General features: G+C 38.1%; 1 protein-coding gene across 1 annotated transcript in view; it reads left to right on the plus strand.

The window, feature by feature from the left end:
- The window catches only part of LOC116994385 (spermatogenesis-associated protein 7 homolog), a 44,483-nt gene that overhangs the window by 4,255 nt on the left and 13,552 nt on the right, over nt 1–26,676 (plus strand). The window contains exons 2-9 of the mRNA XM_033056046.2: nt 2,694–2,764; nt 6,547–6,639; nt 9,519–9,566; nt 21,443–21,564; nt 22,854–23,356; nt 23,449–23,509; nt 24,698–24,762; nt 25,320–25,391. Of these exons, the coding sequence (XP_032911937.1) occupies nt 2,707–2,764; nt 6,547–6,639; nt 9,519–9,566; nt 21,443–21,564; nt 22,854–23,356; nt 23,449–23,509; nt 24,698–24,762; nt 25,320–25,391 (1,022 nt within the window). The 5' untranslated portion in view covers nt 2,694–2,706. The remainder of the gene's footprint in view (nt 1–2,693; nt 2,765–6,546; nt 6,640–9,518; nt 9,567–21,442; nt 21,565–22,853; nt 23,357–23,448; nt 23,510–24,697; nt 24,763–25,319; nt 25,392–26,676) is intronic.

Below are 26,676 nucleotides of genomic sequence, written 5' to 3' on the forward strand. Positions count from 1 at the left end.
TGTTTGTACAGAGCCTGGGACAGTGATCTGATTGAGACTTCAGGAAGTCACCAGAGTTCAAACAACAGCAGTAATATTCTGTCATGAGTCAACTGCTGAAAATGCTCCTGTAAGGGACTGGTTAATTAAAGGTCTGCCATTGCTGTGACTTTGTTCCATCACAGCAACTGTTTAGTGCCAGCGTCATGGGTTACACGTAGCATGCACTTATTAAATTAAATGTGCTTTTGCCAAAGAGTTACAATTTTTGATACAGGCTTCTTACATTTTATCTGTCCTCACTCAGAGTAGTTTCCCACTGATGTTTTTCTACTTCAGAGAATCATAGAGTAATTGTTGAGCTGAAATGGTGGGATTGGACACAAGGAGATAAAGAATTACTGTGTCCTAAAGTTGCACATGGTTAAGACCTCTTTTCAATATAATATCCTTCTATCTTTCGTGCCTTTCAAAGATGTTTGACATTAAAAAGAAAGCCAAAAGAAGCAAAGATTAAGCCAGACATAATTTCTATTTCAAAATAAAAAATTAAAATTATTATCAGTAATATATGAGATGTAGCTAGACTAATTTGTTTTTAAACGTTTAGCCGGTATATATGAAGCTATGATTAAGTTCCACTATTTTCCAAAACATTACTAAAAATGCTTAAGGAATACAACTAAATAAATAGCATTTTAAAAAATAACCAAATATTTTGATGTGTTACCTTGGATTTGAGACCAGTAACTTCCTTTGCCCATATCCTGTTGTGACTACAGAAGGATGTTTTCAAAAGACAAAAAAAAAAAGTTGACCTTTTGATGATTTTATTAACTTAGGGATCCATGACAATTAGAAATATGAGCACATAGGAAAAGTAATAAAGTTTACTCTGCTCCCATTTATTCAATAGCATTTTTATTCTACATCTAAGGTGATCGAGAATCTAAAAAACAAATAAATTAGCATTATTCATAATCTTTGCAGCCTTTGTTTTCTCAGAACACTGCCTAATTCTTTCTGTTACCTGCATCATTTTTTCTTTAAGAAGGCCATTCCAAACAGGTGATTTTGTTAAAAACTGAGCTTGCAGTGTGAGGCCTGAATTTCAGAACCAGTTAAAGTGCACTCTCTGAAAGAAACAGCCTCTTTTTCAGGTGTCATCAAATAAAGGTCTAAAAGCTGACTTAAGTCTCTGCCCTAAGATTTTGCTTAAAGATGTAAACACATGGTTTGTGAATTTGCAGCAACGCCTTTGAAACCAAATTATTCTGAACTATGTGTATGAAGACAAAATAAAAGGTTTCACGGTTTAAGAGACAGACACTCCTGGTTCCTCCTGCAAATTACGATGTTGCCTTGAAACCAAGGAAAGAATTGTATTGATTTTTCCAGTTTTGATGACACTTGGTATGTCCTTTGACATTCAGGATCATCTCTAAGGAGATACTTCCTTTACAACTGTCAAATCAAATCAGGCAAATCCAAGTTCAGAATTAAGCAACTTCTGCTGCCAGACAACCCTTTGGAGTATAAAGCTACTGAGCACCAGGTTCCTGTATGCCAGTTGACTTATCTGCTTAAGAAGCATGGAATTTTATGTGTGGGTTTAAAGTGATAAGATTTATCTGGTGGAGAAGATTATGTATGCACATTGCAGCGCTACTGGCTTGCTTCACATTAGCAAGGAGTAGGTTTAAGATGAATCAAAATCAGTCTTTAAACTGAAGACAGTCTATTTAAATTACAGTTAAAATTATTGCTGGAACTTTTGCATAAAGACAAATAGTTTCACTAAGATGAAAGTAAGTTAAAAATGAGGACTGAAGTTTCGCCTCCATGATCAGACTTACAAATTAAGATATCAGCTTTTCCTTGATTTTAGTGGGAGTTAGGAACATGATAGCATTGAAAACCGTACCACTGGACAGGTAGGGACTGAAATCTTCTGGATTTCCTATGAGTCCGTGTCAGTCAGACTCCTGTGAACTTATGTGGCTTTGGAAATTGAGACTTGGCCCTTTCAGCTGTTAAATTTTGCCTGTTAGCTGTAAAATTTACCCTGTTACTTGTCTGAGATAAATTCATCTGCCAGCAGTGCGACATTTCTTCATAAAATAGGTGGAATTTGTCTTCTTGCAACCTGCCCTTAATTCAAAATCAGAGGGGACTTGTTTGCTTTTTTCGCTATGTTGGGTCTGGCTTTTCTAGGTCTGGCTTCTGTGATCTGAGATTATACTCTTTTGTAGAGTATCTTTAGAAAATCTTTAATGCTGTGCTTTTTTCCCCACTGCTTCCCTTGGGCACACGCAGCACAGTAACAGACAGAGCTGCTCCTTCTTTTGCCTTGAAGATGTTTAGCAGAGATGATCTTTCAGATTGCAAAATACATGACCTTTGCACAATGCCATGGCTCATTTTTGTGGCCTGTAGAAAATTGCCCTGCTAATGCTGTTGTAACAGAGAATTTTCTCTCAAAGTATCTGGTCTAAAGGGTCCTATTAACTGAGGGATTAAACCAAACAGAAGGAATCTGGCAGAGAAAGTAAATTCCAAAGTTCCAGCCTTTCCATACCTGTATCAATTTTAATGTGGCATTCTGGCCAGGAGACAATTCTTCAGTAATTCCCATAAGGACCTGCAGACAGATAATCATAATTCTTAATGTTTTCATTTATACATAACCAGTACATTTTCCTTCCCTGTCAAAGGTCTCAGATAACCATGCCTACATACTCCTTGATGGGACCTTTCAGAGGACACATGAGTCTCAAAAGTAGCCGTAAGTATTCACATTATTACTTGAAAAGTTACTAAGTGCTCCAACTTTGGAATAACAGCTTAAATATTATGACACTACTAAAAATACGTATTTTACTATTGAAACAATTTAAAGTAGATAAGTCCTTCTATATCTCACTGTCTTAATTTAGACAAACAGCATTCCTGTTCAGGATCTTTGCCAAGCACCTGTGGAAGAACTGCTGGAAAGCTGTTCTGCCTTAAACTTCCCTTCTCACAAATGCTGTTCAACTGTACCTTCTCCAAGCCCATATTCCCACTTGTAGGAATTATCAGTTAGCAGTGGTATAAACTCTTTTCAGTATAGTGGCTCTGCAGCTGTATTAGACTTTAAAGAGTAAAGTAATTGACATGTTACAGAGAAGAGACTTTTACCCCAGTAAGAGGCAAAAAGCAGTGGCTTTGAATCAGCAGTCTGGTGAGAACCAAAGTCACCTCCTGTGTTTTTCAAAACTATATTTTTGGTTTTCAGCTACATGGAAAAGACATGTTTTATCACTGTCATTGTGTATCAGTCAAGCTTTAATACTGCTGTGACTGGATTAATGTATGACATTATACCTCTAGACATGATATATTCTCCAGACATGATGTGCAGAGGTAATCTCTTGCAATTCAATCAGTGGAAACTAGGCAAATTAGTCATCACACAAGTACACATTCAGGGCTATAATAAATTGCTAGGAAAGTATTATAAAGTTGGAAATAAAAAAGAGTCACTGTTGAGAGGGTTGTCACTGTTCTTTATTATTTGTTCTTGGGTCCTGGTTTCCTGGAGATCTTTCCTCATGTGTAGAAACAAAATGTAAATGTATTGGAAGTACAATATTTTCAGAGTTTGGAAAAATTTTCAAAAGCAGACAACTTTCTCTAGATAGACCTGTGCTCATATATAGAAAATGTTGAAACTCTGAAACGTTGAAAACTTGGATCAAGCAATTTGCTGAATGTTGCAGCAAATGAGATCTGTGTAAGGCAGCAGAAAATACAGAACTTGGATTCTGTTCAAAAATGGGCTTAAGAACATTGCCTGTCTTTGCAGCACACAAAAGGACTGTTTCAATTTGACTTGACGTGTGTTTGCACCATCAACAGAGCCTCTTAATACGACTACTTAAAATTCCCAGTAGATTTCTATTTCCCATTTCCTTCAATTTGAAGTTGCTCAAAGAAAACATAAGAAAAATTGCTTGAAAGTGTAAACTTCCAGTGAGCTCAAATAAGATGGCCCTCTGTAATGGTGGGAAATACTTAGTTAAACACCCCCTAAGTCTCTCCATTTCATTGTTTTTGCCCTTAAAGTCTTTTCTTTGAGAAAGGGATGTGCTTTTTCATGTCCTCTGTTCAGCGAGATTGAGACACAAAAACACAGAATAACTTGCCAAAGTTCAACAGAAAGTCTCTGGCTAAGAAAGGAATTTGCTTTTTTTTCCTTTCCTTACATAGGAATAACCACAATGTTGCTTATTGCACAATGTCAGTAATTTTCTGGACACAGCACAGAGTTAGATTTTATGGAAGACAAAAATTAGATTAAACTACTAGTGCCGTGTATATCTTTAGCATTTCAAATTTGGGGCAGTTATTCATTTTGAGAAGAATGTTCTTTTTATAAATGGATTTTCCCTTCCTTTTTAATATTTGGATATTTTTTAGATTATCACTTCATTCTTCTGCCATGCTTTTTCACTGCATATATTGAAATCAGCTTGTCACTGCTAATCAGGGAAAGATTTGGGTAATTTACTGAAATACTTTTTTCATTCCTTTAGTGACAAGAGCCTATAGATACTGTGATTTAGGGTTTTGCAATTCCTTGAACTAGGAGAGCCACCCTGCTTTAAACCAGCTAGGAATGGTGCTGGATGTTACTGAAGAGCTTGTTCCAGTTGTTTTTGCCAGCAGGAGGTTACAGCACAACTGGCAAAATTAATGAAAAAAAATTATTTTTAGAAGTTTTGGAGTGAACAACTAGAGGTCTCAAGCACATAAGAGCTTTGAAATAGAATAGTACTGATTTTAACTATTTTATTTCTTTATTATGGCATTGACACCCATGAGGGGTTTCCCTGAGTAAAACTGGGTGTGTAAACCTTCACAATTAGAAAGTTTGTCAGCTTTGTATTTGTCTGCTTCAGGTACCAGATTCCATTGTGGTGCCTGTAACTATTCATGCTCAATGTAATTGAGACAAGAGGTAAATGCAGTTTTCTCAGAATACTGCACCAAGTTCTCCATTCTTCATAGCAAACATGGAGTCACCATTTCTGCTGATGTCTCTGCACCTGCTTGTGTGCTGGTGGAAGCACTCTGGTGTGGTCCATGCACAATCAGAAAGGGTGGCCCTGGAGCTGAACAGCATCTTCCTTCAGCTGGTCATGTTGGGATGTGCTGCTGCTCCTGGACCAGCTGTTGCCATCAAGTCTTCATGCCAATGCCCTTCTGGCAGACAGAGTCACTTGCAGGAAAACACAAGGGAATAATACTAAGTGAAGCAACAAATCCAGCATCAGGTGCTCTGTCCTGCTGTTTTTTATGGTGTTGGTTCAAAAGCTGACAGCATAAATTGAATGAATTCAAGCTCCTTGGCAGTTAAAAGCAGTTTGTATCACTGGCTCACTTTGGTAGGCAAGAGATAAGAAAAAGCAACACAGTAAGGATGCAGCCAAACTGAGATTAGAAAGGATTGATTCCCAGACTCTCAAATCGAGGTCTCCTATTCTTTCAAAACATAATAAAAGCTATGAAACAAAGTTATTAGCTTAAATTGTACATTGGGGACATGAACAATGAAAGAATCATTTATTTTGTTGGCTCAGAAAACCAAATCTGGATAGGGTTGGATGGGCTAATTATCTCAGTGTAAGGGTCATTCTGGGTCTGTGGATGGAAAGTCAGGTACATTAGATTTCTAGTTTCCAGTTTTCTTTTGATTTTCCAATACTATGTGCTAGTAACTTTCCATCTACAAATCCTGTGTTAGAAAATTAGAGGTTTTGAGAAAGAAAGTATTTTTGTTTGGAAGCAGATTGAAAGAAAATTATCTATCTTAGCCACACTGACAGGTTAAAATTACAACAAGTAAATGTTTATCTGCTTCTTGACTTCTTTTTCTGGGTTAATTAACTTAGATCAGACACAGAGACAAATTTTTCTGAATCTGGGAAGTCTGGCGAATTAGAGACTCAGAGGGGTGTCATGGTCAGTGTAACACAATTCAGTTCCATGATCTGGTGCCTCTTCTGGCCCTTCTGCGTTTGTCTATATCCAGTCCACTTACCTAACTCGAGTGCTCGACTTAGGTCTGGTATCATCAAGAGGTGAGATATTAACATGCATTTTTCAGTACTTTGTAATATTGTCTAATAAAACTATTAGCATTAATAATAGCGTTAACGCTCTCTACTATTATTTAATACTCTCTCGTATTAAATCTTTCAGAAGGCAAATGCTTTCTATTATATCAGATATTAAACAGTGAGATTCTCTCTTATTCTCCAGAGTTCAACAATATCAAAGGCTCGTACATTACTTATTGCAAGCTATAATTCTCAGGTACTCAGAAACATGAAAACTGGGAATAATCTGGCACTTGTTCATGTTACATTCTGTGCTATTCTTACTTTGTTAAATAAAAGAATGAATATGGACTTGATGTTATTGCAAGCAGGAGACGCTAAATATTACAGTATTTTTCAGAACTATTATTACCTGAGACATTGCTTGTCCCACTGAATAAACCCAGTTTTTTCCCTCTTGCAGCTTTTTCTCCTGGACCTTCCTGCAAACTCTCCAATCAGTACATCATTCAAGACCACATGGCTGCTCATTTCAAGAAACTGACGTCTGCCAAAGGTGTGTACAGTCTTATGACAATATCTGTGTAGGTAAAAGGTGAAATCACAGTCAAGGATATGTTGGTTGCCCTATTTTTGGCTGGTTGCTGAATTTCTTCCCCTTTCTTTCCTCCCTCTCTCTGTCACTAACTCAACAGGAGTAGGAGGCATAAAATGATGTGCCCTAAGAGATATATAGAACACTCAATTGCAACTGTAACCTGTCTTGGGAGAAGCTTGGGAGAATTCCGACTGTTGAAAGCTGTAAAGTCCATGGAGAGAAGCTGTTCCATGAAATGACAAGTTAATGTTAGGAAGAGAAATATTATCTAAGTCCCCTGTATTATTTTACTCATAGTTTCTGTTTAGGTGTATATGGCAGTAGACTAACAGGAAAGGTAAAATGAGAACTAGGGCAGGTATTTGTTTAATTGGGAGAAACCACTGGAGAGTAACAGTGGGGTTGCAGCTTTTGATGTTTAGAAAGTGACAGTATCAGTCCTAAGTAACCTGGGGGGTAGTTCCACTAACCACATGTAGTCACCTTCCTGAGGACTCTTCAAATGCTCTCGCTCCTGCAAATAGCCACAGATACTGAAAAGAAAATTCAGAATTAAGAAAAAAAAAGTCCTCTGTCATTTGTCTGGAGCTGTGTAAATTTCCAGGTGCTTTAGGTGCAGATGAAACAGGTGGAGTTGAATGGCCATAGCTGTAATTAGGTTCCTACAAGACTTCCAGCCCTTGGGCTCCAAAGGCTTTCTGACCGAAAAATTCACTGATCACATGCAGAGAGCTTTATAATAACACAGAACTGTTGAACAATAGATGAGATTGCTGCTGTGGGGGTTTTTTTTGCCAGGAGACCAATCCTTTTGTCAATTTGCAGTGCCAAATGCTTTATCTTAAAACTACCTTGCTCGAATACAGTGCATCTTTTCATTGTGGTGCGAGAATCAATCCATGAAAGCTGCATGACCTCCACCACGCAACAGTTCATGACCATCCTGTTCATATTAGGAGCCAGAAGCTGGATGGCTGCTGTGTACTTTTGTACTCAAGTGACTTTTGCTTTTTCATGGCTACTGTCACAGAAAAAGTGAACTCTAGGAACTGTGGAATTCACATCCTAGAGTTTTACTTATAAATATACAGAAGCATTGGTACTAATTAAGAGCAGCTAACACTGCCATACATAATTGAAATTTTATTCTCAACTGGTACTGTCTAAATGAGGGAGTGAAGGTCAGAAAATAAAAGTGAAGTGACAGAGGTGTTTTGCAGACTTTTTGTCAATTACATTCTTACAGCTCAGAAGAACTACACAAAAGATATTCTTAGTATAAAATGAACCAAGTGCTTTGTTCCCAAGAAGGTTTAAATTCTTTTTTCAAATGTCAGCCCCGCTCCTCTGCAGCAGAATTCAGTCAATCTGGAAAGAGCTTCTCACAGTAGATGCTAATCAAAATTTCCAGTGGCTAAAATTTCTAATTCTTAGGTGTTTCATGATCTGAATTTACAATGCTCAAAGGTGAGATTTGGAACCTTTAATCTTAAAACACTTACTTTACTTATTATAGTGCTTCATCATTCACACAGGTTTTCCTTGTAGAGCTAACTTTTGCATACATATTAAAAACTGCAATATTGCGAGGATATCAAGGTTCTCTTCTGTACATACCTGCTGTGAAATTCTGATTTGCCACCTGTTCTGTACAGCTTTACAAGAGATTGCAGAATTTTGTGCCTCTGAAAAATCTGGTCACGGTGTAAAGGCCTTCTCCAGTGTCCTTCCAAATATTCTCCAATCTTTTTGAAATGCTTCTGCTTTTTAAACTACAACCTGTTTGGTCTCACTCCAGACAGTGGCTAGCCCTGCATGTCCAAAACTTCAGAGCACTGGTACGAACTACAATTTGCTTTGACATTTGGCAGTAACCACAGAAGTAAAAGATGGAAATGAAGTCAGTGTCCTTCAAATGCAACTGGAATATTGAGCTTCTAGGTGATTGCTTTTCCCTCTGCAGTCAAAAATACTATTTCCTTATGTACCTCAGTTAAATCCAGGGATATGCAATCTGACATAGAGCTCCATTACCATCCTTAATATCTTCTGTAGGGACACAGGACTTAATGAAGGCCGAGGAATGCTTGATTCCTCGAAGCTTACTCCATTTAATCTTTTACAATGAAAACCAAATGACCAAATAACAGAAAATGTGATGTGCAGAACTGTCTGTAATTGCTTAATGAAATAGCTCCTTTTGCTAGGAAGATGATGAGAAACTGATGACCTTGAGCCTCGGGACATCTTGAATCACATCTTGGAGCATTAGGTGGAAATTTCCCCTCTCTGATAACAGCTGCATACTCATCCATGAAATATAAACTTTCTGGGTAGTATAAATGCCAATACAAAATTATTACAGCTTTTCTTAAGTTATAAATTAAAATGAAGATTAATAAATGTAGCCGTACTGGCTCTAATTTCTAATTGACATGGGGGAAAGCCACAAAAATCAGATCCACAATTGTTACTGAACCAGTAACAGGACTATTGAGGCACTTATCTTATGCTTTTATGCTAATAGAGACAAGGGGTCAAATCCTCTAGTAGCATCTTTGCAGTTGTAACCCAACTAATTTCACAGCATGACAGATTTTGAGAACTGATCAAGGACAAAGATAATAGAAGAAAATGGTGTTCATCAGTAGGGAAAAATTAGGATTTGGTGGTCAGTAGATCTGCCTTAATAATAATGCTAATATTATGCAGTCTGATACTATATTCCCCTAGGGAATTCAACACCTTAGGATTATCAGTTTCATCTCTACCCATTTTGCTGTGATTATTTGTGATGTTAGAGTGTCATTGGACTGAACCTACTTTTGTTAATACAGCTGCTGTTGATTCATCTGCACCAAAGAGTTTGCATACCAGCGTTAAATGTGAGTAGTTTTATTTTGGTTTGTTTTGAAAATAGGTCTCTCTCCATTTGTTTGGTTTGGACACACTTGTCTTCTTTTATGGTAAAGGTGTTCTGAAAAGGCATATACATGCTGAAAATACGTATTGTCAGGGTTAAGATAATAGTATATGGCATCTAATTTAGTATGTAGCTTAATTGTATCCAGCACTTGGTTCCTGTTTGCACAGATAAAACCTGCAGTGTGGGATTTGCTGAAACAACTACTGCAAGCAAGGCTGTTGGAGTCACACATTGCTTCAGCTTTCCAGTCTAAATTCAGGCCACTGGCCCTTTGAATTCCTTGTTATTTCATGCTGTATTTTTTATTTCCCTAACGGCTCCGTGTGTCTCTGGACATCGGGCACACGACTGCTGAAACAGGTTCTGAGTAATAAAAGGGGGTTTGGTAAGAGAACGCTGCGCTGCGCCTCGACGCCACCTCTTGGCTGAAGCCTGCAGGACCCAATGGCAAAGCAAAGTCTCTCCTGCCCTTCCTTTTGGATAGGAAGGAAGATTGAGGGAAAACAACCCGTTCATATCTTTCTGTGGAAACAAAGCCTTCACTTTTGAATGTGTTTGGTTTCCCTCAAGCACCGGGTTGGGAGGCATATTCTTCTTACCTATCTATCTATCTATCTATCTATCTATCTATCTATCTATCTATCTATCTATCTATCTATCTCTCTGATAGTTACATACATGGTAGCACACACGCTTCCTACACAGACACCTCCTGTTTTAAAATGAAATTCGAAAAGCTGGGGAAACAGGAAGCTCCTGTTTTTCCACAGTGCATGTATCCGAGACCTGAAGCGGGTTGTTGCTCTGAGCAGGGCATAATGCACATGGAAGCAAAGAAAGCTCAGAGGCAATGGTGAGATGCAGTTGTTCCAGCAAGATACACACAAGTCTAGAAGGCAAACATAACCCTTGCCCTCAAAAAACATATCATACGAAATCCTCATTAGACAGGAGCGAAAGAACAAGTTCAAGATCATAACACATTACAATCAAAACTCTCTTAATTTTGTTTTTTTAACTCCTCATGCTGAACAATGTTTTCCTTTTTTTTTTTCAGAGCTGTCTTTTATATAATAATTTTAAGATTAGTATTTTGTATTAATCACTTTAATAGTGATTAAACAGTGCTCTAATAATAGAGAGAAATGCCATGGAAAGTTTTATGAGAACATTATTTTGACAGAGAGGTGATCCTGATATAGAAATGCATGAAGAGTAGAATCTCACCTCCTTGAGAATATCAAGAGGACACAGAGTTTGTTCAGCTGGGTTTGCCACAATAACAAGTGTTTCTAGAGGATGTATCAGAGGGAAATATTATCTGTGTTTCTTAAAATGCTTTCTTAGGAAGACACTCCTGTTACAGAGCTAAGCAGAGCTGAACAGCTTTGTGCAGTTTCTGTTAATTTAGAAGCCCACACTGAGTACAAGGTGCCTGATGGTCATAAAAGTCATAACCTGATACTCCCAGTCAGAGAAGCGAGGACCCAATATAATTTTTGTCAGTAGCCCACTGTGGAAATGCAAATCACCTCTGTAATTTAATATTTATTTTCACTAAAAGATACAATATATATAATAAGTCCTTCTTCTGGCAAGCTAGCTTCAGAAATGTCTGCCTTGGCAAAAGAAATTTTATCCCTCAAAGAATAAATCTCAAAATTTAGAAGTCACTGTGGAAATGTGCATCAAAACTCTTGTGTTCTGAAGTGTTAAGTAGGGCAGTAGCACAATGGAGGTACAGTTGCTGTTGTTGGGGTTGATGTGTAAATCATTACAGCAGTATAAAATGACTTTGTGCCTACAAAAATAGGTTTCTGTTTATTATTTGCATAATCAAATATCATTTGCATAAACAAAATAAATTAAGTCTGTTTTGCCAGCCTACTAGAATAATGGAAGGGCAAAACTAATTTTCTGCTTAGTAAAGATTACAGCATTTTTTTCTTTTCATGTACAGTTTTCTCCCACAGCCATCTCCCACTATTACTTTTTCTAGTTACTAAATGTGGAATGCTTTTAAAGCCTTGACATTTATTAGAACTTTGACAGGTACACATTCTGAAGCCATATATTTTCTTATCTGTTCTCAATCCATACACTCAGTTAGGTATAACCTTATTTTCCAAATGTGTGAACTGTGTTGGATTTTTCCAAATGTGTGATCTGTGTTGGATACCACACGTTTCAGTGGTAGGCTGAAAAGAAAATTCAGGTCACTTGGTAGTGATGGAGACACACAAAACCCTGTAAAATTAAAGAGAAAGACTCAAATAGCTACAAACATTAGTTCTGAGAAGCCAGAAGAAAATGCAGAGTGCAATGCTGTGTTTCACTTTAAGAATAAATGCATAGCAGCTAAAACACTGTAAAGAATTTGCTAATATTTCCTTTGAATAAACTGCACCATTTCACAGGGCATCTGTAGTGTTGCATTGCAGATTCAGAACTGTACAGAAAAAGTGTGAGATGTGCAGTGTATAGGACCTTCTCCTGAATTTCTTCAGGTATATTTTGGATTTTCAGTTCTAAGCTGTAGAAGGACACGGTTTAAATTTATTGATTCATTAGGCTTTCTGCACTTCTAGATTTCATTAAGGTATTAATGTTGCAGTGGGTAAGATGCCATTGAATTAGCTGATTTTCTCACATAAAATTTTTTTCTAACAACCTTTAAGCATGGTTTGTAACAAGTAGCAAGTGCCAAATTTATAAAAAATCAATTTGTAAGAATAGAATAGAATAGAATAGAATAGAATAGAATAGAATAGAATAGAATAGAATAGAATAGAATAGAATAGAATAGAATAGAATAGAATAGAATAGAATGTTCAGCTGGAAGGGACCTACAGTGATCATCCAGTCCAACTGCCTGACCAATTCAGGGCTGACCAAAAGTTAAAACCTATTAATAAGAGATTGCTTAAATGCCTCTTAAATACTGATGAGCTTGGGGCCTCAATCATCTATCTAGGAAGTCTGTTCCAGTGTTTGACCACCTTCTTGGGAAAGAAATGCTTCTTGATGTCCAGTCTGAACCTGCTCTGACAAAGCTTTGAGCCAATTTGTATCACTGGATTAAATAGTAGAGAAATAATGGTGAAATAATAGTTGTGTCTGTAATGTAACTTTTGTCATAAGCTAGGGAGAAACAGTAAAAATAAAGCTTCCTGAGCAGTCACTTCTCTACAACACAGGGTTGACGGTGTTGTACTGTAAAACTGCATCTCTAGTGTTCTTATGCTAAAAATCATGGGCCATTTTTCAGCTTCCCTTAAAGAATGGAAAAACATGTGTCTGTCCCATGCCTTAAGAATAGGCATATTAGCTGAAGATGCAGCAGAGATCAGGGATATGAGAGATAGAGTTCATCATCACAAGTGTTCTTGTGGAGATAAAATTATACAGAGGTGTTTTAGGAGTCATGAGAACAGCATGATTTATGAAAGCCTTGTGAAAACAGGAATTCCTTGGTCATTCCAAGTGTCTGTGTAGGAGGATGTTTACATTTTTTACTCTCAGCAGAAGACACACTTCCTAGAAAGAATCTCTAATGAGTATGGAAAGAGGATAAGGTGTGCTGCTGAAAGCACCGTGACAAGGTTTCAGAAGCATGTCTCAGGCATCAAAAAGAAGAATTCATGTTCCCAGGGAAGTATGAAAGGTCATGGGGCAAAAAAAAATGTTATGAGGCATTGCTTTTATCTGAACAAAGGAGAAAATTCTGTGTAATTTTGCATGAAATCAGTGCTTTATTTATTTATACAGCACTGAGCCTTGAGACTTAAACTTAGCATCCAGAAGGTCCTTTAACTTTCTCAGTTATTAGGGATTCATAATTAACAACTAATATGAAGCAATTGAGTCACATTTTTGGACCTTGAAAGCATAAGACAGCTGTAGAAGTGTCTTCTAACCATTATTTTCATGTTACAATGATGTTCTGCCCCAGATTCAAAGAGCCCAAGTTTGACTCAAATCTCCTGAGGCCGATCAGCTCAGTAAGGAGAGCAGAAACCTCTCTGATGTACATATGACACCATCCCAGATGAGTTGGCAGAAAACTAGGAAAAAACATTCATCAAAGATTAATCAAAGCAGTCCTAAACAGGAGATCCATAAAGGTAACCCACAACCCATACAGGAGAATGAGCCATTCAAATCATTAGTTAATCCTGCAGTTCTGAAAATCTCTTACTAAAGCTCAGCCCTTTGACTCCACCAAGTCCATCAATACAGGAAAGTGCAGTGGTCCAAGGCACCCTACCCTAATTCTCTTCCTACTCTTCCATTCCAGGAATGAGAGTGTGTCCATCAAGGGCTGCTCTCATGTTTTGTTTTTTTTTTTGTCCTAGTTTTGCAGTATTTGCTCTGCTTCCATTAGCAGAACACTGGGTATCAGTCCAGAATAATGCACACACCAGCATGGTGAAGCTGTGCTAGGAAGTGGTCTGGTCACTCTACCCAAGCTAAAGAAACTCCTGAAGGAAGACCCAAGGTTAATCTGCCTCTCTGAGCACACTTTCACGTGTCCACAACCTTGGTCTTAAGACAAAGCCATTCCTTCTCCTCTCTGTTGAGCTACAATTCGATTACCGAGCCAAGGCCAACTACCAACAGTGGCAAGATGAGCTTTGCAGACCACTACCTACTTTACACAATTCCTTGGACTTTTAAGAGTACAGAATATACATTTATCAAAAAGGAATTACAAGAAATATTTTATCTAAGTACATGAAGCCATGTGACTGTTTCTTGTTCACTTTTTGGGAAGTGTTGATCATATAATTGATTCATATGCCATGACTCATTTTTATAAGTATGAAACCCAAACACACAAACAAATGTGTGCAGAAACATATGCTTTAGTAATTGGAAAAAGGAATAATAGCTTCCTTTAGGAGGAATTTTGTTTTTCCGTGTACCAGCAGAGTATTTAAGTGGTTAGATGTGGCACATAGTGGTCTTTTTATAATCTGTGTTTTTCCCTTTATAATTCTCTGCATGAGACAGACATTAGTCAAAATAACAATTTCCATTCAGGTTTTAGCCAGCTGAAAATGAAGTTGTTTTGTGATTTTCAAGCCCATAACACCTGTGAAAAAGAACAAGCTGTTTCTCCTGACAGTTCAAAGACATACAAAATTCTAGAATTTTCTCCACAGTTTCTGTGAATAGAATATACAGTCAATTATATAAACATAATTTTATCCTTACAGATGAGGAATTTTAGTTGTCATGAATCTTGGGCAATTGAACAAATCCCTTGGCAATCAGTGAAAATGAATGTGTTTATATAGGCAAACATCAATTTTCTATTGTTGCAGGTTTATGAAGCGTTAGTGAGCTGGATTTAATAAAAAGTTTTGTAGTCTGTAAAAAATAAATGCTTATACCACCCTCACAAGAGAGCTGCAATGAAGGGACTATCAAATGTATGACTATTGCATCATTCAGCTCTTATCCATGATTAAACAACTTGTTTAGTTCATAAATTCTTCTTGTTGCATTACAAATCCTACCCTATGCAGGCAACCCCATTTGGGATCTGAATTCCTTCACAGTACCACTGCACATTTCTAGATTATCTTCTAGGAGTATCTGCTAAAAACGATGCACCAGCTGGAGCAGAGTAGATGAGTGTTATCCTCATTTACAGGGAACAAATTAAGACACCAGAGATTAATTAAGATACCTGTGATCACTCTGGAGCTGGGAATTAAGGGATAGTTTTCCAAGTCTTACTATAGTGTCTTAATCACCAAACCATCCTTCCCATCAATTTCAGAGTCTGTGCTGTTGAAAAGAGTATTTTTAAAAAGGGAGGAAGAGTGTAATGGGAGCTATTGGAGGATGTAGAGAACAGGAGTCTTGTCACAGCCATTGTGCACTGACTTTGTTTTTGGCTGCCAAAGGAGAAAGTAGCAACAGTCAGTACTTTAAACAGGGGTGAAGCATCTTGACATTTCTCTTGTATATCACATTCTGGAATTCTTTACTTATACTCACTAAAAGATTTTAAAAACACATTTTCTCTACATAAGTAAAACAAATATCATCTTGTCTTTGTTCAAATAAGAAGACAGGAATTGTGTCACATACTGTCAGCTCCATAGAGTGCCATGAATGTGTTAGTAGGGCAGAACTAGTCAGAGCAGATGTGGGTTATGGACAAAGGTTTCAAGCAGTTCAGAAATGCTGGAATGGGTGGTCTGTTGTGGAGAGCTGATTGCTTTTTGCCTTCCTCCTGGGGAAGTTCCAGTTAATGTCAACATGAGCACTCACAGTAGTAAAAGGTGCAGAATTTGGCATGGGCTTAGAAAACAATGTGGCAAAGAACAACAGGCAGTGTCACTTAGATATGTTTCCTTGCTTTATCTGGTGTTTCAGAGATGTTTCCTCCCCTTTAAAATTGTTGCTATCCACTCACCTGATAGCATTGCAACATTTTAATATTGCTGAAAACAAATCATGCTGAACCAAACCTTGGGGCTTAAAAAACACCCATGTCCTGTCAGTTGATGTGTCAACATAGGCTTTTTGTAAGGACAGTTAGCATAGAAAAGAGCCTCTGAAGTCAAATCTAAGCATTTGAGTCTCAGTTACCACTGGTTTCTGCTGAATAAACAGTCTTCTTTGCGCTGAAATGCCAAAACAAGCAGTTCCCCCACCAGACAAATTGTTAGCAGAGCACCTGGCCCATAGATGTGAACTTAGTGAGTAACTCTCCTTGTATCCCTATGTATTGCACTGCCAAAAATCTAATATTCCATTAATTAAAAATAGCAGCAAAAAATGAGAAAAAAATTATGGTTTGGAAAAGTTGGTGGGGATCTGTGATGACCAACACATATTTTTGAATTTCACAGGCACGGCAAGATAAACTGCTGTGGTTATATAGCCTGTTTTTTCCCTAAGTCTTTTCTACATTCATTCCTATTTCTGTGAGCTGTGGAGAAAGGGTTCAGAGGTCCATTTTATGTACATCCCACTTCCCATTAAAGTGTCCAAAGGCTAACTTACCTTGCAGTGATTAACATATATCTCTCCTTTAGGATACATTTGTATTGCTTAATTTCTGTTCTGTCTATAGGTAGTCCTAAGCAGGAATAAAATTACTTCTTAACCATCCTTTTAAATACATTCAGCTCCTTAAATATGACTCTTTGGACAGTGTTTTCCAGAGTTCATCATACTTACAGATCTTCTCTGTATCCTTCCCAATTTGTAAATGCTTCTTGAGCAGTAAAGTTTTAAAGTAGGATGTATAATTCCAGCAGCAACTGAGGAAGCAGAAGTAAAGGCTCCCTGTACTCACACTTGAGGTTTCCACTCTTTATGGGCAGTGGTATTACACTAATTTTGACTCCACTGTCGCTGTGGGAAATTATAGGCAGTTGTTTATCTAGAAGAAGATATGGATTTTTTTTTTACCAGATAAGACTCTTCTTTAGGTAAGAGCCTGGCTTTTCACAGTGGAGATGTTCCATTATCCGTGCTGAAAAGTATGCTGCTCCCCTACATCTGAGCAATGCACATCACTTTGTTACAGTAAGCCACCCCTTTATTATTTATGAGTTCCCAAAATGTAGTTATTCAAGCTTTATGAGAAATGATTTTATGTTTTCTTTCAGATAAATGAAAGAAATAATTTAATATTACAATATCAAAAGTGATCCTTGCTTTAGAAACACCTGCTAATTATATTTTCAGATCTCCCAGTTCAGAATTTTGTAAACACCTGTAATATTGTTCCAATTTCTTAGTCAAAATGCCATGCAGAACTGTATGTTCTGAGAACAAACCCAGGGAGCTTACAGAAGTCTTTTAAACAAACACCTTTATCTCATTCAACCACAATCAAAATCTCCTTTTTTCTTATCTAGTTAGTATGATTCTGTGTTTAACCTTTCTGACTGGTGCTGCTCACATTACTTATTTCAAATGAGTCTTGTAACAGCCTCTCAGTTGTTATGCTCAGGACTGATGCTAGCCTGGAGTTCATTTACCACTTTTGCTCTTCTCTTTTCCCCACAGTCCTTTGAAACTTTCTTGCTGTTTCAAAAGTCATCAGGAATTAAACATCAGCCAACTGTTTTTAAAATCTTGGTAGGAATTAAACAAGAACTCCCACTCTGAGTCAAGAATGAAAGCATGAGCCAAGGTGTGGATTCTATTTCTAACTATAATCACTGAGTTTTGTAACATCTGGTAAACAACTTAATGGAAGCCTCTTCTGGTTTTATATCCCATGTTCATATTTGGACCATAATGTTCTGCCTTAGACCCAAAAATAACCTTGTCTTTTAGGAGGCAGCTGTGCATGCAATCTAAGGTGTTTAGCGACCCTCCTTCCTACATAAGATAAAGATAAGTAGAACTAAAAGGCACTGGATTTTAAAAAAACTCCCAGATTTATTTTGTTTCCTTCAGATCAGCCAATATTATCAGCTAAGCTGATTCTACTATATTGGGTAAGTTTGTGCCCACTCATTTTGTACACAGGACTTCCACACAGCAGCAAAGGAAAGACAAGGTGTTTTATCAAACGGGAAGCAACAAGAAGTGCCAGGAAAACAGAGTGGGAGCTACAGTATCTGATCTTCCTGTGGTTTACAGGGACCAGATTACAACCAAATCCCTTTTATTTTCTCTTCTTTTGTCACATTGACAAGTATAGATACCAGTACAAGTACCAGTGAAATTGTACTCCTGCACTGATAAATTAATGCCTGCCACAGTAGGCAGGACAATAAATTAGCAAGCACACGAGCTCAAGAAAAAGGCTGTTGAATACACTTGCCTAAGTAACTCCTGCACTGGCCATACTACATGATTCTATTCCTGGGAAGCAGTTCAGCCAGTTCTTAAACTCTTCAGCTAAGACTTGAGATCAGAAGGCAAGGGAGGGTTAATTTTTGCTTTTGTAAAAGAAAAAGAAAAAGAAAAATCCCCAAGCATCACGCAAAGTTTGAACGCTATTTTCTGTTTTGTTCTTGGTCATTGCTGCTTTTAAAAAGCATTTGGAGAAAGGTATTATGGGCCTTTCTCCAAATGCTTTTTGTTGTTTCTCCTTTGTTTCCTCCTACAGAGAAACTGGAGAGCAGGGCCGGAAAGTGTTTAGGCAAGTAAATCCCTTAGCAGACAAGTCAGCAAACCAGGACCTGCTGCAGGACACCTCAGTCAGCCTCACCTGGCTGTGGCACATACAAAACCCAGCACGTGAAACTATCAGGAAAGGGAAGGGACAGTTGCTATGAGACATTCTGCCCAGGAGTTTCTGCTAACTCCTCAAAACATAAAACTATAATGCACTGGAATAGGACATATTTGAATAGGCTTGCTGCCATGTGGCATGTTTATAACCCATATTTATAGTCAAAATATCAGTGAAATACTAGACAAAAGCTGTTTTAAAGCTGTGGCTCTTTGACCTGGAACATTTTATTTTCTTGCCCTTGGCAAGGCTTGCTGAAGGCTGAGTTGTCCTGCCTCACCTGTGCCCAGACAGAAGGGAGGAGTGGCACGGATGTCACCTTTTCCTGAGGCCTCCCAAGCCATTGGCACAGTCCTGAAAGAAACCTGGTACCCTGGCTGGTGGCACTGTTGCACAGACACCACACAAGCTGCCTTGCCTGCTATTTTTCACATGATGGCAGAATGCAAAGTCTTTAATCAGAATGGGGGGAGGCTCCTTTGATTGGGCCCCGTGAAAACCGAGATAAACGGGGAAGGTATTAATCTCTGCATGAGCATGATTGAGCAACTACATTTTGTTATTTGTTCCAGTGAGTTGTATAATCCTGCTTCCCAGTCATCCAAATAGGCTTTAGCATTGTCAACATGTTTTTCTTAATAGGATGATGCTATGAATTCATGTCTATGCAAGACTGGAAAGCCAGATTACATGCCTCGGGAGACTATATATTGGTTTTAGCTGTCAGTGAAATCTGTTTATTTCAATGAAAAGGACGCAGCCATGAGGCCATTTTAGACTCTGTGATAATGTGCCCCATATAAGACCCCTCAAAAACTTTGGAGGAGTCACCCATTTAGAGCAGTAAGTGTTTTAGAGTGTTTTGTTTTGTTTTTAAAAAGTTTCAGATGTTTCTTTTCCAAAAGAAATAGTACTCTGATAACACCTGGACTACACTTGGTAACCCTCCTGTTAATTCAGAAATTTGCAATACTAAGGTCGTGCATCTCCCTCGTCAAAAAAACCATCTTTGATAAGTGCTGCTTTTGCCAGGTTTCAGGTGTTATTCTGTGACAATATTACTGCAATTATACCCCTTCAGAGGAGGAGTTGTTGCTTCTCATTAGCAAAAAATTTGCAATATATTGTGACATCAAGTTTTAGTCTCTTGCCAGTGTAGCAATGTAAGGGGACCCTGGGCTGATCATGAAGCGGTTGTGAATTTTGACAGGAATAAGTCATTATTAAACAAAGTATCATCACACTACAGAAGTCACATTTCACCAGCCCTCCTGAGGCCTTTCTGGCTCTCCATAATTACATCATAGCCTAGCATCTGCAGCTGAAACCAAAGGGGAGGGAGCAGAACACATTTCTTTGCTGTCCTGCCTGGCAGTATTGGCATGTGCCACCACGTGCCAGAGCTCCATAGGAGGAGAAAATTCTGACAGAGCTGCATTTTCAACTCAGTGAACCCCACTTTACTGATGTTTTGTGTGAGTCTCTCATTTCAGCTAGAACTGGATGGGGGGAGGGTGTTTTTTAAATGTCTCTACAAAAAGAAATATGTTGTTGCCCTTCAACATATACTTTCTCTCAGAGCTGTGCATGGAAGGAACACAGCAAGTAAAAAGAGTTGAAAATTTTGCTCAGGCATCATTTCTGTTTACATGGTTAAAAGTAAGGTTCTGACAAAGGCCAATGAATTGTGAGAAGTTTGCATTACACATAAATATGCTCCTCGGGCCTTCTATTACCTCAGGTAACTCATATCTGCTTCCTATCCCTGTATTTTCTTCTTATTATTTTATAATACTTAATATATATTACATATTAAATTCTATAATATGCTATAGAGCAATAATGATTATAAGAATAAGTGTTCTTATTTCTACTCTCACTTGCATATTTTCAGGAAGATCAGAAGGTCATGAAATCATTGGATGGTTTGGGTTGAAGGGGATCTTAAAAATCATCTGGTTCCAATCCCCCTGCCATTGGCAAGGACACCTTGCATTAGATCACGTTGCTCAGAGCCCCACCCAACCTGGCCTTGGACACTTCAGGATTGGGCCATCCATAGCTTCTGTTCCAGTGCCAAAGGGCTGAGTCTGTTTCTGTTCATTTTGTGTGTGAGGGGCTAACAAAAGGGTCACCCTACACTTCTCAGCCTGAGTTTGACCAGTGCAGAATGGGGACTTTCTTGGGATTGCAACCTGCATACACCACAGTGGCATCCTGACTTTGGTCACTCAACTCCTAGTATGTAGACTTGAATCCTTACTCCACTGCCTGAGCTCTTCCGTTTTCACCTGTCTCAGCTTCTGTCTAGGGGAGAGGATACACAGGGTGGGAACAAAATGTTACCATGCTCTTTTATCCCTCCTGTAGCTCATTACTGATGGTGTGAGTGCTGTAAATGAGTCCTGGCTCATAGTGATTTCAAATTCAGACGTGTGCTGAGCACAGAAGCAGCAAGAGCTAGCTGCAAAAGGTAGAATGATTGCCTTATCTGTTTGCTACTTGGTATTAAGACAGAATAGTCTTTAGCATCCAAAAAAAAAAATGAAGCTTGATACTCTATGACCTGATCATTGATTTAACAGGAACAGATTGTATTTTCATATTTACATGTACAGACAAGGACCAGCAGAAAAGAGACAGACTAATTCAAACCCTAGAGAAATACAAGACAGATCTTGTACATGGTCTTCCTGCCTCACCAGTCAAGTGCAGAAGTATTTCTCCAAACCAGCAGAAGGTAGGTGATGCTCTGACAGCATAAGTCCTGTCACACAGGTGGCATTGAGCCACTGAAAAAGCCCATTTTCCCCTTACTTAGCTGTGCTTTGTGGTGTGGGGAGTGCCTGTAGCACAGCAGTTACATGCAGGTTTGTTCAGTGTGGCTTTTTATAGTCTAGTCAAGCAGAGATAATATTTGATTCTCAGTTTTGCCACCTGGTACCTGTCCTCCCACTGAACCATTTCTGTCCCTACATGGCCTACAGTGACAGGTACCCATGTTATGGCTGCGTGTATGTGTATGTGACTAAAATGTGTTCAAGAGAACACAGTGTTTTCAAGTGAATGAAATTTCAATATTTTCTGCATATTCCCATACTTTGAGTTGTTTTTACAGTATTCCTTTAATTTTAGAACATTACTAATTGGCAAAACCAAGAGCCTAAAGTAATTAATCCTATTTCTACATATTCTGCCAGATAACTGGACAACCCCATATTAATGTGAGTGGACTTTTTCTTTACCAAATTCTGCCAGTGGACCTCACCTCAACAAATTCTCGCAAAACATTTCATCCTGCCATAGTCTGGTGTCTCTTTCAGACAAAAATCCCTCAGCAGACTATATTTAGATTGCAAGACTTTCTATAATTTGAGAATCATAGTGGGTTTACCACTAGATTTCCAATTATATTGTTCACAAACATCATTTAGTTGAAACATGCATTATTTTGTTTTGTATAAGCTTTTCTCCCAGAACAGCAAAACAATAGATCACAATTTCCCCTGTGGTATTTGTGAGGAAAGCAGTGGCTCTGACTTCAAACTCATGAGATGATGCCGTGCTCACACCTGCACAGGCACACAAGGAGGGAGAACAGAAGACACCATTGAAGGAGGACTGTGAGACTGCCACTGAGTTACCAGTTCCACAGGCAATAATACACAATGTCCAAGGAAGAAAAACGTTTCCTGTCCTCCCTCTGTCAGCCCTGGCAAGGACAATGAGATTTCTGTAATTTTCCAAGACTACTTGTTATTAGAAACCTCAGCTTAGTAAAGAGAAGGAAGGAAAAGGAAAATTGGTAAAGGACTGGTTAATTAGCTCAAGCACAGTGGCAGGATGGCTTTTCCAACTAACCACTAACTGTGGTTCCCAGAACTGATCAAATCCGTTACACCTCTTAAAACCAATTGAACCAGTTTGAAAAGTTTCTTAAAATTCCTCCTGTGAGCTGCTTTGTAGGAAGATGTGTCTCTAGTGAATTCTTGTGTAATTTTTTCTGTCAGTTTGTTCTTTAACTTACAGACAAACTGGGCACTGTTGGAAAATGGTCACCTACTGGCTGGTCAGAGCAACTGTCCCAGGACAAAGAGAGAGCAGCCCCTCTCTGTACCATGTCAGAAGTTCACTTCAAGGACTCTGATGCTGGCTCCTGCTGCAAGAAAGGCTATCCCAAATACTGCTCTGTGTGCTTTGTCTCAGATGCCAGCTCACAGTGCTAGTGCCCACAGATCATCTGCTTCACCCCTCCTGCAGTCTCACATGCCTTTGGGCAGTAACAACAGGAAGAAGGCATTTCAAAACTCTGATAATAAAACCTACTCTGGGGACCTCCTTGAAAAACATGCAATTTACTTTACAGAAAAGAAGCAGTGTTTTACCCCTCAGATTTTGAAGACATCACATCAACCTTTTCTTGTAAAATACAGGTATTATAATCCTCCTTCCAGAAAAAGTAGCTCCTCCCCAGGCAAGCCATCAATTAAATCAGCAGGCATCAACAACAAAAAGAGAGAAGGCTTGCACAGGTACTGACACCAACACTGAAAACTATACAGTTTTGTTTTCAAACACATCATTTGAATCATAACTGTTTCTCACTGTGCTTTTAATCTTTCAGATTTTCAGAGGATGTACCTATGAGACCACATTCTGCTCACTTGACTCAGTATCCAGTTGAGGTTAGTGTACTCAGTGAGTTACAAAGAAAAAAGGGCAGAAAACACTGCTCATACACAAAAGTTGTCCTGGTTACATGGAAATGAAACAGATAATGTATTCAGTGGGGAATCTTTGTTAAGAGCAAAACCAAAGTATTGAACTATCTTATGGGAAGTGGCTAAGGTTGTAATTGAGAAATCCAGCACGCAGGGCCAGATAGGGTCAACAGCTATCAGTGAATAAAACAGGGACAGCTAAAGAAACCAGCGTCTCTGAGAAACACAAATGAGACACTATGTGATAGGGAAAACAGTGTATCCCAACACAAATCTGCTCTTCTGAGAACAGAGCTCTTTCCTACTTGACTGAACCCTTGCCTTTTGGTTGGTTTACAGACTTTCATTCCACCCAAATAATAACTTGGAGCCCAGAAATGTCCAAAGTGCTATTCACTCTGTCTATGTTCACTACTGTTGAATGCCATGCAAGATTTGGTCTGGAAGTTGCACTCCATTAGTCATCTGGATTTTCTAGATGAATGGTGAATTGATTTAGGAAATTTTAGTGCACTTAAAAATAAGGGCTGTTTAAAATAATAGCCAAAGCCACACATGACAGAGGAGTTTTGTATAATTCCTTGGTCCACATTCCCCTTTACAGAAGCCCTGTTGAATTTCTACATAGCTCTGCCAAAGAACCACAGGCATGATTTGTGATAGCCGTGCGCTTGGTAGTAATATTTCTGCCCTTGTTCCAACCACCAAAAACTTCATTTAACAATATTAGCAAGAGAAGCTCCTACTCTTATTTGATGAACTGATCTGATCTTCTAAATCCTCTTTCAAATGGATTTTGCATGTCCTTGCAAAGAAAATGCTGTTGTATTTGTATGGAATCTGTAAAGATTTTCAATTTTGACAGAAATTCTGATTTTCTTTATATTTTCATCCTTTCTCTAAAGTTATACAAGCTGATTTCCATTTCTGCTAACATGAATCTACCCAATAATAATACTTGCTCATTATTCACATGAGTGATGGATACCCAAGATATTTATTTCACATGAACTGGAATGTGATACAGTTGTGGTTTTGATATGTTGTGGAATCAGATTATTTCCCTGGTACTCTGAATGGAAATAAATAATGATAATACAAAGACAATTTAAAAAATAATTTACTGTTTTCTCCATTTCATTTTTGTGGCAGAACCATGAATTGTGGAGTCATGATTCTGTTATGTCACTTTCTCCAGGATTACAACTTGAAGAACTGTAAGTCAAATGTTTGTTCCCTTTTAAGTATTGCTAAGTTTCATATCAAAATATTAAAGTAGGAATCTAGCGGAAAATTGAAAATATGACACAAGAGCCTATTACCAGTGGCTATATGCATGAGCAGAAGGATTCTGTTGGGAATAAAGGATTCAGCTACTTGCTTGGGAAAGTGGGATCAGAAAGTTGGAAGAGCTTTTCTGGGTCATGCCATCCCCCTTACTGTAGGCAAGCTAAATATGTTAGAACTAATTAATAAATAAACAATGTTAAAATTATCTTCTGGTACCCTACACTTTGTTCACTGGAACAATTTTTAACTGATTATTCACAAAAGACATAGATCTTTTAGATTAATGAAATTAATGGATTAGAATATTTTGGGAGATGATCAACAGAATTGTCAAAATTAGTCATTTTAAAACTTATAAGCTGATTAGTAAAAAATGCAGACTAGTAAATAGATTAAGCACTTTTGTTTAATTACTCTAAAACTACTGCCTCTTCAGTTGGTATTACAAACCTTATTTGTACTCCATGTTTGTGTGTTTTTATAGAGAAGAAGAGTACCTTTGTTTTCTCCAGGATCTTACAAATGATATTTTGATTAGAAGTTGTTACCAAAAAGAGTAAGTGTTTTGCCTTTAATATTTATTCCTTTGAGGAACAAAATTCTGACAAATCAGTGTAAAGAATTGGTGGCTTTAATGACAGCAAAGTGTAACTCTGACTCAGTTTAATTGGATGAATGTTTTTGTGACTGGACTGTATGGGAGTCATGATCTAAATTGAGTAGCTGACCAGAAAATACGCTCAACCAGCCTCATATTTCCCACTGGCTTCTAGTAGAAACATGGAAATATCATATTCACTAACCCTGTTCTCAAGCTCATTCCTTTATACAGGATGGTGATTGATATTATTGTTACAACTGTCTCATTCCAGTTCCCAGCCAAACTTGAGCTAGCAACCCATGGAGTCTTACCTAGCAAAGTTTATCAGAGCAAGAATCTGTGTTGAAAGTTCTTCCTCCCTCCTATCAAAGCAAAATGAATAAATGCAATGATTGCTTTCTTTAGGACGTGTGCAGTCTCAAGTTAATGATCCACACATAAAGGATAGAGCCAAACACACCTCATGATGCTGGTGTCTAAATGCAGCTGTGATAAACCACAGAGCTCTTTATAGCACTGCTAAAAGTGACAAAACTGGGTGCCCCTTTGCTAATTTCTTGCCTGCATCTTAACTGGAAGAAACTCCTCCTTTGATAGAGGATTTTACCTCAGTGTTTAAGATTTTAAGTGCTTTGATGATAGAAAGGTGCCGACCCCTCAAAATCAATCCAGCTCAACCTGACACCGAGGTATTTCTCTTTCAATTTAGAGGATTTGAGTTAGAATATTTAAGCCCTTTAAAAAAAAAAGTGTCCATTGACACAAGTCATTAGTTTGTTTTCTGACTAATCAGTTAAAACTAAGAGTTCCCCTCCTTCCTTCTAGGTTATTTTAGTTTTCAGACAAACATAAGGTCCAAATTAGAAGTGAATTTTCTGGATATAGTGGGAGGAAGACTAGCATATTTGAAAGACACCTATTCATTTACATTGAAAAGGTCACAAAGTATGGGGCCAGCCCATACACACAGTAAAAGAAAGTTAAGGGTCTGTGTGTTTGTGTCCCTGCTCAGGCCTGCAGGGTGAGAGGATTATTCTGCTGGCACCAGAGGGAGGTAGTTTAGATACTTCTCCCTCAAAAATAAAGTCTATTGAAAATATGTGAAAAAGCATCCATTGTGTTCTTGGCTCATCTCTGATAACAGAGCTTACTTGCTCTGCAGAAGAAAAGTGATCAATAATATCCTTTCATATATATATATATTTTTTATGTCTAACTAGGAAAGAGACACAACTAGTGG

This window comes from Catharus ustulatus, chromosome 3 (genome assembly GCF_009819885.2).
Source record: "Catharus ustulatus isolate bCatUst1 chromosome 3, bCatUst1.pri.v2, whole genome shotgun sequence".
NCBI lineage: Eukaryota > Metazoa > Chordata > Aves > Passeriformes > Turdidae > Catharus > Catharus ustulatus.